The sequence below is a fragment of the Emys orbicularis genome, chromosome 2 (genome assembly GCF_028017835.1).
Source record: "Emys orbicularis isolate rEmyOrb1 chromosome 2, rEmyOrb1.hap1, whole genome shotgun sequence".
Classification (NCBI taxonomy): Eukaryota; Metazoa; Chordata; order Testudines; family Emydidae; genus Emys; species Emys orbicularis.
In genome coordinates, this window is record NC_088684.1 from 184,121,885 (window position 1) to 184,135,009 (window position 13,125).

The 13,125-nt window shown below is 40.8% G+C and overlaps 1 protein-coding gene across 1 annotated transcript in view; it reads left to right on the plus strand.

The window, feature by feature from the left end:
• The window catches only part of TMEM245 (transmembrane protein 245), a 127,290-nt gene that overhangs the window by 97,620 nt on the left and 16,545 nt on the right, over positions 1–13,125 (plus strand). Inside the window, exon 14 of the mRNA XM_065399749.1 lies at positions 5,601–5,746. Coding sequence (XP_065255821.1) covers positions 5,601–5,746 — 146 coding nt within the window. The remainder of the gene's footprint in view (positions 1–5,600; positions 5,747–13,125) is intronic.

A 13,125-nucleotide genomic window follows, 5' to 3' on the forward strand; every position in this document is an offset into this window, starting at 1 on the left:
CACCTTCATTTTAAATAAAAGTCTCCAGTGTTTGTCCAAATAGACCAGTTGTCTTCATTTAACTTGATATTCCTCTGGGTGTCTCAGCAATTCAACCTAGCACACAGAGGAACAGCTCTTCTTTAGTTGTATTCTCTTAAACCTAGGGTTAATCTGGCCCTGTAATCAGTGACACAGGCTAGCTCTGTTCTGTTAGTGTTTTAAGTAGGATTGAATTTACCCATTTTCTACAGATGAACAGTGAATAAAGTTGGTTCAGCTCACATTTTTACTGCAGAACAGGAAGATAAAAGTGCCATTTGGCCGAAGGAGACCTGCAGTTCTGTTGGGGGAATATGGAAATTTTCAACACATTTTTTTTAATATGTCAGCAGTAAAGCCTCTGGACAGAAAATAACTAAGTGAACAGCAGGGGTAGACACGTTTCCCAATGTACAGACTTGTCTCGCACACAATTAAACTACATTAATATATAGTGCTAGGGTATATATTTTAGCACAGAATTTTCTCACCAGTCACTTTCCGTTTAGATGCAGTCCTTTGGTGCCTCCGTTATGACTTAGAAGTTTAATTTTTGCATATAGTTTAATTTTTAAATTAAGAAATCACTAAGTGCCTTGTAAAATGCAAAGAATGGCTTAACAGGTTACCTTCAGTGGCCTCCCTCTTCTTTTGTTGACCCACAATTGAACTTAATAGAGCCTTACATTGCTCCCTCACTAGTGACTAAGGTGATTCTGAAATTTTCCAAAACAAATACTCAAGCTTACTTAAGATCTACTCATGGACAAAGGGGAACGCATGTCTTGATGTTGCATGTAATGTTGGAACTATTCTGTTTGTGGGAGGAGGGGGCAAGTCAGTTATATTGAATATGGTATTTATCTTGTGATTCCTGGCATTACGTTGCACAATACATGTTCTTTTTTTCAAAATTTAATTGCACTTTCATATAAATGGAATTGTTGGAGTGTGATGTTCTAATTACATGCATTTGCACTTAATATTAATTAAATGATCAGCTCAAATAAATGAGCTGTATGTCTGTGTATCATTTAGTTCAACTAACTCCCTTCTGTCACTCCTGCTTCTCCAAGGTAGGATAGGGTCCTCAAATTCTGCTGCATTGTTGCTCCTTAGGAAAGGGAAGCCCCTGCTGCCATTCCAAATAGGGGAAGAGGCCATGGTGTGAGTTTGGTGCCATGCAGACTGGGCTAAAATTGTCCTGTGTGACAGTGCACCTAGGGCTTCAGACTGTAATCCAGTCCTGCACACTTGCATTCCAGGTGCGAAGGAATTCTGCCGGCAGCTCATCAGTTCAGCTCTGTGCTGCCTTATTATATCCCCATGGCTCGCTTTCAGAAATAAGCAAGGGCAGTCCTAATCATCCAGGAGAGCTCTTGTCCAGCTTTCTGACTCCCCCTTTTGTGAGTAGCAGTGTGGCTTATGTGGTGAAAGCAGCACAGAAAGAGGTGCCCTCCAGTATGATGCTCTGGCAAAACAAGGCTAATGCGATCCTTGGATGTATAAATGAAGGAGTAGTAAAGAGAAGTGGGGAGTTGATTTTATCTCTGAGTACAGTATTGGTGATATCAATGCTGGAATACTGCACCCAGTTCTGGTGTCCACATTTGAAAAAGGATGTTGAAAAACTGGAGAGGGTGTAAAAAAGAGCCACTCAAATTATTTGAGATCTGGAAAAAATGCCTTATAGTTATCGTAAAATCCCCAAATTTATCCATTCCTTCCACATGTGGTGCTGCCCTCATCTTCTCCATAACCAACTCCATAAGCCCTCGCCCTTAACTTGTAGTTTTTGCCACCTAATCTTTGGTGTTGCCCTCTTTCGTTTTCTCTTTGTTCTAAGACGCATATCTAAGGTGCGTGTTCTAGGTTGACTAGGAAGACTCTTTTTCCTGCGATCACCTTGCAGTCCTTTATATCTGTGGTTTTTTTCTAGGAAACGTGAAAAATAGTGAGTCTGGCTCCCACTCTTGTTGGTAATAAGCTGTTTATCTCTTTTTGTAAAGAATGTGTTGGATACTACTAAGTCATGAGCTTATATCAGGTGCAATATGCTTTCTCTTTTGTCATGTAAAGTTCTGTAGCCCTGGCCACTGTGTTGTCTGCTATATCCATGCCTGTCTCTTCCAGCATGTCCATTTAAATTGGTGCCAATAATTATTTCCTCATTTTCTGGAATTTGCTGAAGAGCATTGTCTAACATCTTCCAGAGAGTTGTCTTCTCATCCTCAGCACAGCCAGATTAGGAACCATTTAGCAATCCACCTTCAAAAGCCAGCTTGACCATCGTTAACCTGTCACGGATTCTATTTATTGTCACGACTCTTTCCTTTATTTTACTATTGAGATATGGCTACTCTGTTAATTGAGTTGGAGTCCCCACAGTAAATTATTTTGTATTCTTCCCCAATCTTTTTTTTTGCCTTTTCCATTTTCCATTTTGTTTCCCGGATACATGCTATCTGTACCTTCTACCTGATTGCCTTCTATGATGAGATAACAGGCTCTGTGGATATGGGGAAAGCGGTGGATGTGATATATCTTGACTTTAGCAAAGCTTTTGATACGGTCTCCCACAGTATTCTTGCCAGCAAGTTAAAAAAATATGGATTGGATGAATGGACTATAAGGTGGATAGAAAGCTGGCTAGATTGTCGGGCTCAACGGGTAGCAATCAACGTCTCAATGTCTAGTTGGTAGCCGGTATCAAGCAGAGTTCCCCAGGGGTCGGTCCTGAGGCCGGTTTTGTTCAACATCTTTATCAGTGATCTGGATGATGGGATTAATTGCATCCTCAGCAAGTTCGCAGATGACACTAAGCTCGGTGGAGAGGTAGATACGCTGGAGGGTAGGGATAGGGTCCAGAGTGTCCTAGACAAATTAGAGGATTGGGCCAAAAGAAATCTAATGAGGTTCAACAAGGACAAGTGCAGAGTCCTGCACTTAGGAAGGAAGAATCCCATGCACCGCTACAGACTGGGGACTGACTAAGCAGCAGTTCTGCAGAAAAGGCCCTGGGGATTACAGTGGACAAGAAGCTGGATATGAGTCAGCAGTGTGCCCTTGTTGCCAAGAAGGCCAACGACATACTGGGCTGTATTAGTAGGAGCATTGCCAGCAGTTCGAGGGAAGTGATTATTCCCCTCTATTCGGCATTGGTGAGGCCACACCTGGAGTATTTTATGTCCAGTTTTGGTCCCCCCACTACAGAAGGGATGTGGACAAGTTGGAGAGAGTCCAGCGGAGGGCAACGAAAATGATTAGGGTGCTGGTGCACATGACAACTTACGAGGAGAGGCTAAGGGAACTGGTGTTCTTTAGTATGCAGAAGAGAAGAGTGAGGTGGGATTTGATAGCAGCCTTCAATTACCTGAATGGGGGTTCCAAAGAGGATGGAGCTCGGCTGTTCTCAGTAGTGGCAGATGACAGAACAAGAAGCAACGGTCTCAAGTTGCAGTGGGGGAGGTCTAGGTTGGATATTAGGAAACACTATTTCACTAGGAGGGTGGTGAAGCACTGGAATGGGTTACCTAGGGAGGTGGTGGAATCTCCTTCCTTAGAGGTTTTTAAAGCCAAGCTTGACAAAGCCCTGGCTGGGATGATTTAGTTGGTGTTGGTCCAGCTTTGAGCAGGGGATTGGACTAGATGACCTCCTGAGGTCTCTTCCAACCCTAATCTTCTATGATTCTACCTTCTTTCTCCTCAGTGTGTCCTAGCTCCATGCTACAGCCAGTTACTGGACCAGCATTCCAATATGCCAGTCTGATCTTCGATTTCTGGGCTAGCTTCATTAACTGCATGCTTCTGTAGTTACACTGTAGCCCTCACCTACAACACTCAGCCGGGGCACCGTGCATCATTTCTAGAGAATACTCTCCCATTTTTGTCTTGATTTATTTGAGGACTCATAGTGTCAGTTTATGGCAAATTTTTACGTCCGGCTGCCAACCTGGCGCAAGCCCGCCTCCTTTTTCTTTCAGGCTTGGTACTTGCAATGATGACAGATATATTGGAGAGTGCTAAACTAGTTGTGGGTGAATCAAAAGAGAAAGCCTTTATTCAAAAAGCAACTTGGTGTTGGAGTAAAGTAGACATGAAGTGATAAAAGATGAGAGAAAAAAATTAAACTCTGGCAAAGTAGTAAGAGCAAACAAGGTGGAGGAATAGTAGTATGTAAAGAAATTGCCCAGGAATATAGTTACAAAAGCCAAAGCAAAGGTTTTGGACAAATTTTACATAGGACTTAGAACAAAGGCGGGGGGAAGGGGAATGTATAGACTGGTGAAAGGACAAGACAGAAGTACCAAAGATATAAAGGAAGTGAGGTTCATCAAAGATGAAGCTGGTATGGTGTTGATTGATGGAAAAGGCATTTTGAACAGCTTTTAAAAGAATAAAATCCAAGAGAGTAATACTATTTTATGCTCTACTACACCAAAGTTCTTCATTCTATCAGACCAGATGAAGTGGCAAATGCTCTAAAAGAAATGGAAAATAAGGCTGAGGCCCAAACGGAATCGCTATTCAGGCATGGGAAAAGCTTGGAATAGAAGATATCCCTCTTGTTCAGCTCCATCATGTGATGGGAAAAGATACTAAACATGTGGAGGAAAAGGACCTTGGTGCCAAGGTACAAGGAAAAAGGTGGTTGCTATTGATCTGGAAAAGACCTTTGACAGAGTTCCAAGACAAGTCATCTGGTGGTGTTCGAGGGAGAAGATGGTACCAGAACTTTGTGTGGATTGTTCAAGCCACATATGTCGGTGCTGTGTCAATATTCAGAACTTCTGGTGGTGAAACAGATAAACTCTTGGTAAAGGTAGGAGTGTGTCAGGGTTCAACACTGAGTTCTTCCTTGTTTATCCTTGTCCTGGATACCCTCTCAAGGAATATACAGAAGGAGGCATCTTGATGCATGCTGTTGCAGATATCATTCTGTGCAGTTAGGAGAAAGATAGGTAGTCTAGAAGAGGATTTCGATAACTGGAGAGAGATGTTGGAGAGACATGAGCTCAAAATAAGTAGAGGAAAAACAGATTACATGGTATGCAACTTCAATGATGTGAACACTGAAGACTTATTCTTAAAACTAGATGGGCAGACTGTTACAGAAAACACACAGTTCAAGTATCTGGGTTCCAGAATCCTGGAAAATGGGGAAACAGAGGACAAAATTAGAACTAAGATAATAAATGTCTCACTTAAATGGACAGAAATAAGTGGTGTAATATGTGACAGAAAGATGCCAGTAAGATTAAAAGGGAAAGTCTGACTGATTCTCTAGGAGCTCTTCCAAGCTTCAATGCAGTAAAGGACTGGTGCCTCTGTACTGGGGGGAAAAAATTAAAAATGATTGCTTGGAACTCTTTCAGGTAACCGTCAAATCCCTTTTTCAAAGGCAAGATTTACTTTCAGATCTGCCATCTGTATGACCTGAAGTGCATTTCTCTAAGTCTGTGTCCAATAGCATTTTGTGCGTTTCCCAGTTATGTTAAATTATCTGAAACATATTTGCATCCTATTATCTGCATAGTGTTTAATGCATTTTTTCTTTCAAATTGTGATTTGTTTTACAGGTGATTTTCCTGACCACGCTGTTTTATCTGTTAAGTTCCAGTGATGAGTACTACAAACCAGTAAAGTGGGTGATTAGCTTGACACCTTTGTCGCAACCAGGCCCATCCTCAAATATAGTTGGCCAGTCTGTGGAAGAGGCCATAAGGTATGTTGTTGTTGTTTTCTCACTAGCTGTGAAAAACAATTTTTTTGTGAGACTGGCATATTTTTGTGGTATGAATATTGAATAATTTTAGTTTAGTTTAATTTTAGCTGTTCACGTTAAGGATATGCAGTTGTGGCTGCTCATATTTCAAGGACTTAGAGTATGTTAATAACAGACCAGAGTCATTTTTTACTGAGACATTTTATAATACAACTGTTTTAAATTATACAGTTACTTATTTTGTGATAACTAAAGATGTTTCTAGGTATCCTCTTACAGTAGCAGCTTACCAACATTAGTATGGTTGACTATATCTGCTTTTCATCCCATGGCATGAGGGAACAGAGCAGCCACAATGGCAGAGACATCTTCTTTGCTTTTTTGATTTGGACTGTGTGCATGTCATTAGGTTACTCAGTAGAGCCGCACTAAGTAAACTCATCCTGTTTGCAATCCTGCTTCTATGCGTTAGTGCCTGGCCAGTTTCTCCCAAGTTGTCTTTCCATGACCCCATACATTTATATAGCATCTTTGATCGCACAGTGGCACAGACTAGCTTCTTTGCTTTGTTGATTAGGGCTGTGTGCATACTCCTAGCTGCAAAGTGCCATTCACCAAAGAATTTGTTTCACTTTGTAGGCCCATATCACAGATAATGCAATGGATTGGATCAGTATATAAGAAAACAACAAACTGGAGGGGATGGAAACTAAGGGAGGAGAGAAGTAAAGCCAGAGAAGCAAGGTGTAGGGAAGGAAAAAGACAACAGGGCATCAGCCGTAGATAAAGCAGAACGATTGGGAAGTATAAGGGGATGCTGGCCTGCCTTGCTGACAGAGACTTTATTTTGAAGATGCAAGAAGTCAAATTTGACTTTAAAAGAATGCAGATGTAAAGATATGCAGAAGTGTGTGCTATCGGGTCTCTTTAGTCTACCCTTGTTTCCCTAATCCCTGTATGCTTTTCTTTTACTACCCTCACTCTGTTAATCTAAATTCTACCCTGAATGTTAAGTTGCACACACATCTACAGAATTTGCCACAGCACTGAGTGTATATCGACACTACAATGGTCCAGTGATGGCATGCAGCTGTGCCAGTGTAGTGCTGTAGTGTAGCTGCTGCTTACATTGATGGAAGGGGTTTTTCTATCGATATTGTTAATCCACCTGTCCAAAAGGCAGTAGCTAGGTTGGCAGAAGAAGTCTTCCATTGACTTAGCTGCCTCTACACAAGGGGTTAGGTTGACCTAACTACGGTGCTCAGGGCATGACATTTTCCACGACCCTGAGCAACATAGCTATGTCAATCTAATTTTTCAGTATAGACTTGGCCTGATAGGGGATCTTCATGCCAAAGCATGTGCTTTAGGAACTTTGGGGCAGTTCTATGGACTGTTATACAGATCAGACTTGATGATCACAATGGTCCCTTTTGGCCTTGGAATCAATAGATGTGATACATTAGCTGCAGCCTTGAGGGTGGAATAAATACAGTGGGTTATGTAGAGCGGCAGAAAGGAGAATGAAAGGACTTACTATTTTTGTGATGATAATCCGGTTTCCATAAGGCAGTTTTTGCTGAACTTAATGACCGATTTCTTGAGGACTAATGGTCAGAATAGACTAATGGTGAGGACTTATCTTGAATTATTACTCCTAGTGTGGTTTGATGCTTATTGTTATATGTATATCTGATTGTTCACTGTTTGTCAGATCTCATGCCATTTGGAAAATAATTATGATTCTCTCAGTTAATCAGGCTGTCTGCAGGAAAATTGCTTGTTTGTCAGAGTGTAGCAAGTATCTTTTCTTTTTTAAAAGAAATCCATTCTTCCCAGATTCTGACCTTGAAGGAGAGTAATAAGCTAAAACTGCATGTGCATCTGGTATGGCTTATATATTAAATCTACAGATACGATTTTTGTCATGGTAAAACAGTTCGTAATTCACAGCAGTCTTGGTAAGAAATAGATAATTTCACACTATAATAATGGGAACCTTGTGGACCCTGCTGCTGCTGCATGTTAACAGTTTGTTAGTTTGCTTTGATCTAGTCCTCTTTGAAATGTGATTAGATCAGAGCAAACTAGCGAATTGTTAATGCGTGGCAGCTGATCAAAGTAGACTAACAAACTGTTAAAGCAGGGCAGCACATAAATGGCAAAATTTCACAGGTTCCATGACACTGGTGACCTCCGTGACCTAATTGTAGCCTTAGTTAAATCACATGCTGATGAATAATAGTCTGGGATGTACAGTTATAGGATCAAGATACTCTGCTGGTATGAATTATAACATAATAATGGCACTCCTCTAGTTCCTTTCATCTTAGACTCTCATAGCATTTTACAACCATTAATTCAGCCTCAAAACATCTCTGTGCACCCACCTCTGCCAAATGACTTAGAGATATTAGTGTAATGGGAGCTACCAGAGATGAAGTTTATAATCTTCTCTAAAGGTATGAGTGCATAATTCTCACTCTTGGTGCTCATGCCTCTAAACCAGTGATTCTCAACCTATTTACCATTGTGGGCTGCATATGCAGCTCTCTGTGTAGTATGTGGGCTGCAGCCACATCATATATATACTAACTATGGCCCTGAGCATGTTACATGGGGCCACAGCTGTGTGTTGATTGGGCCTCGGGTTGAGAACCGCTGCTCTAAACACTACCCGATGGGGCATGTTCCAGGCACCTGAGTTGAGGCCCCAGAACATTTCAGTCAGTCCTTTTCTGATAGTGTTCAGTGAAGAAGCTGCCTCATAAATGTTACCCAGTGATTCTCAACTTCAGCTATGGCTCCTATTGCTCATAGTTCTTTAAACAAGATTCAGAGTATCCTTTGTCTGATTTCCAATCAATAGCAACAATTTTAGTTGGTACATTGGTGGTTTTTCAACAGGGCATAACTATGCAGCTGGTTTACTTACTATTTATTATTTAAAATGAGTTGGTGCCCAGAAGTGTGAAATACTTCCAAATGCTAGGTAAGATGCACTCATAGGAACAGGGAAAGTACAATCAAAAAAGATTCATGCTTCAAGGGTTCTGCCTCAATTCTTTGGGTCAGTGAGAGACTTCAGTAGTCCAGTCTGTGTGTTGGCTTTCAGCAGTCATTCAGCAAAGGTTCCAGTGGTGGAAGAGGGGCAATAGGGGCTGTTTATCTCCCATGAAATAGCATGTTTGACAGACTTACCAAGTGCAGTTTGGTCTCCCATGGACAATCTGTAGTGGTTTTTATTCTTCTATGTTCCATTGATGCCAGGTCCGCAGAGTTGATAACACCTTCTCCCTGAACCGATTGAGCTATGAGCCTTTGTGTGGACAAGCCCATCTCAGGTTGGCCCTCTGCTGTGCGCCATGTGTTCCACTCCTGATTGTTCATTTCTCATTAATTCAGATTGTGGAGGTGCACTTGAGAATGGGAGCGGGGAGCTAGACCCACAATTGGGCAGTGCAACGACCCACAGAATAGTCTCCAAAGTACTTGGAGCATACATTCACGTGGATCCTGCTTTGAATCATGCCTCTGAGGGTATGCCTTCACTGCAATGTAAACCTAGGGTTAGTAGAATTTGAGTTAGCAAACCCTGCCATTACTTGTTGAACCATGGGTCCCAACCTGGGGCTCCAGCATCTATACTTCATTATGCACATTTGAGTCCAACCACCCGTCTCCCAGACTTCCTAGCACCCTCCGCAAAATTTGGTTGCTCTAGCCCTTCGTTTGTGGTGCACTGTGGGAAAACTTGAATGTCCACCAAACTTGACTCCAGAGGACAGAGAGAGTCCGCCTATGGGACTGTGGAATACTGTTGGCAAACTCCCAGAGCCCGAGTCCACTGGGACAGCATCTATACTACAAAGCAATAAGGCTTGAACCCTGGGTCCAAGTTGGGTCAGGCTCGGGCCCTCCAACCCCGCAAGGTCCTGGGATCCTGGATCTGAGCCCTGGGTTAACGCAGTTTTTGTGTAGATGGAAGGGGGGTTAGAGTTGAGCCTTAGTTTGAACCCTGGGCTTACGTTGTAGTGTAAACTGCCCTAAGTCCTAGGGTTGAACTTGGAATGAACTTAAGACATTAGAAAATTCATCCAGTGTTTTCTTTGTTTTTGTTAATACCAGTTCCCTAGGTAATACCGTAACTTAAAGAATTGTGTTGAAATGACTGATTTTATTTCTCACAGCTATGATCTGGCAGTCCTGCGGTTAGTCAGGTGAAGATTTATTGTATCCAACACTGAACAGCTTCCTTTGTCAGTCACAGGAATGTTCAAATCATTGCTCTATGCAAAGCAACCTATTAGTTTTGCTCAATACTTTTACACAGTTTGCACAAATTCAGTCTCTAAGGACGAATACTGCTTATATGGTCCCCTTATCTTATAGTACCTGTTTCTGAAATACATCTATATAAGACCAGCTCCTCCCACCTGTTTGAGTTATTGAGTTTCAGAATGTTCTTTAATGGAAACCAGTGACATTGATGCAAAGTTTTGGTTTTTGTTGACGTGTTCTGAAATTTTTTTTATTGTTTCATGCCTTGTGAGGTATCTTACCACCTTTTATTTAAAATAAATAAATAAATCATACCTGTGGATAGTAACCCTTATTTCATTTGTAATTATACTCTTTAATTAGCGACATCCCTCAAGATTCTCTCTAAGTTTGAGAATCTGGCACAAAGATGGTATATTTACTTACCTTATGATTTTCATTCTTTACCAAGATCACTTGCAAGATTCCTTCAGAGTTGGAAGGCAGCTCTTTTATCTGTTGTCCTTTCGTATCTGGTATTATTCCTTCCTTTAATTCTTTTTTAAATGTAATTAGAAATTAGGGAAGATCTTACTTTCTGCTCTTCAATAGAGATGACTGGGCATGTTCGGGGGCCTATGATGTGCTTGAGATTGGTGTATGGTAAGCAGGATAGAGCTCTTAAACCAAGTTTCGGGTGTTTTAGAAGGTTAAAAATGTTAAATAATTACTCACTGTAGGCATGAGACCCAAGTGTAAAACCCTGAAAAATAACAAGATAAATAATTATTCCTTATAGGGATTTCCCACCCCCACCCCCAAACTTCCTTCATCCCCCCTAGTGGTCAACTAGTTACTGTGTTGCGAGTACAGTTGTTTTCCACACACCCCGTAAATTCCAGCACTCTCTCTTACCCCTCAGGTTTGGTTTATACTTGACAGCTTACGTTGACCTAACTCTGTAAGTATCTACACAACAACGTTGTTCGTGCCGATGTAAGTCACCCACTACACCGACCTAATAACTCCACTGCCACAAGAGGCGTAGTGCTTAGGTTGACGTAGTTAGAACTAAAAAAAAAAATCCATCCTAAATTTAGCTTGAATTATTAGGAAAGAACATACATCAGTCAACTGGATTACTTGGCAATCCAAGGGTGTAATGAATAATACTTCAGTAGTGAAGTGTGTTTCTTAAAATTCAGCCAGATCCAATGGTGGAAGAGGGGCAATAGGGGCTGTTAATCTCCCATGAAATATCATGTTTGGCAGACTTACACAGTTCTTCAGGATTCAGTTGCATGCTAGAACAACCATTGTTCCTGAAATAACCCATTCAGTGATCTGTATCATTTATTACCAATTACGGTGACTGAAATTTCCATTTATTAGATAAGACCAAGGGAACCAATCTTTAATTGTTTGATGAAATAAACCAAGATTTGTCATGTGTCTTGATACTGAAGCTGCATGTGCTTACATTTTACAATTAATCGAAGTAATGAGAATATAATCGGATCAATTCTACATCTGTAGACTAGTTGTTTATTTCCTTAATTCATTCATATGAGGTCCAAGTAAATTAGAATTATTGGGAGTTAGTGTTGGTTTTCAGAGTACCCCCAAGAGAGTTATAAGTATTATGTATTTAAATTAATAGTATTGTTAAAAATATGTTGGTGAATTTTGGTTCATATAAGAAGCTTGTCCTGCCTAGTTCAAAGTGATCATCTGTACTGAATTCTGTGCATATGGGATATGATTCAAAATTATAAATAAAATACTGTTTTGGGCTGACCCAGTCATTCATTAGATAGTGCTTTGCACTACCACTTGAGACTTCTCATTCCCTAGGCCAGGAGGTCTTGGGTATGTTGCAGAGGCAAATGCTCCGCAGCTAGGAGAGAACATACCTTCCATTGTTCCATAAAGAACTTTATATTTCCTAGATAGCAGCAGTGTTGGTGACTTTTGGAAAAAGAAACATGCAGCGTTAGTTGGCCAGAGAAGGTGTTGATGACGCACTACCTTGAGTTGATGGAAATATTTGAGGCTTTCGCTCAGGGCTAATAAGAAAACTTGTTTCAGATATGAACTAGCATTATTAGATTTTACAGGACTTTTGTATCTATTAGTCATTAATACTTCCGTAAGTGAAAATATTCAGAATGTAATTGTTTTAAAATAAAGCAGTACCTTGAGGGCTGGGGTGTAAATTACCAGATAACTGCTTTCCGAGGGCACTAGAGGCTGTCAAAGTCCTTTCTATGAAGTTAGTTCATAATAATCCAACTACTTCACTGTGTCTTTGATTGACTATTACCACCTTGATTCATGTATCCCTAAAAGTAGAGAGATGATGATTTTGTCTCCTCATTTCTGATTGGATGAAGTGGTAATTCTCAAGTTTGGGATCTGTTTAGTAGCAGCATGCACACCTTTGCCTGAACCATTTTCCTTTCCCTTAGCAGCATGTCGTTCTCTTCCTGAATGCACCATACCCTTCTTCCCTGAAGTTCCCATTCTGCTTGCTCTGGTGGAGATATTGCACATTACTAAGTTGCATGTTGTCACGGCCTCAGTGCAATTTAGTGTGTGCGATATTTTCACATGAGTGCATGCACACGGGTATGGCTGTGGCTTAAAGTTACTGCAGCTTTCAGTTTTTGGTGGGGGCTGACCAGTGTTATAGAAGTCATACGACCAGTTCAGTGTTTTGACTGGATTCTTGAAACATTCTTATGAGCAAAAGCTCAAATTTTGTAACATCAGTAAGATGAGCAGTGTTTTTCCATTTGAGAAGTGTTATCATTATTTTCTTCATCCATTTTTAATACATTTCAAAATCTTGAGATTCTTGGTTGGTTATAGAAAATTCTCGCAAATGATCAGAGTTTTTCCTAAAAAGCAAATGGAAAAGTGACCTCCAGATTTTAAAGAAAAGGTTCTCCTGACAAAGAAAGGGGCTGAACCAAAGTTGCCTAAAAGTGAAAAGGCAATGTTTGATGCAGAGAGCTACAGTGCCTTGATTGTTCAATCAGGTTTCTGTTAACGCTTGAGAACTTTTATTTCTAGTAAAAGCTGTTTTATTCGGAAGCTGAGGGAATGGGGGATGCCGG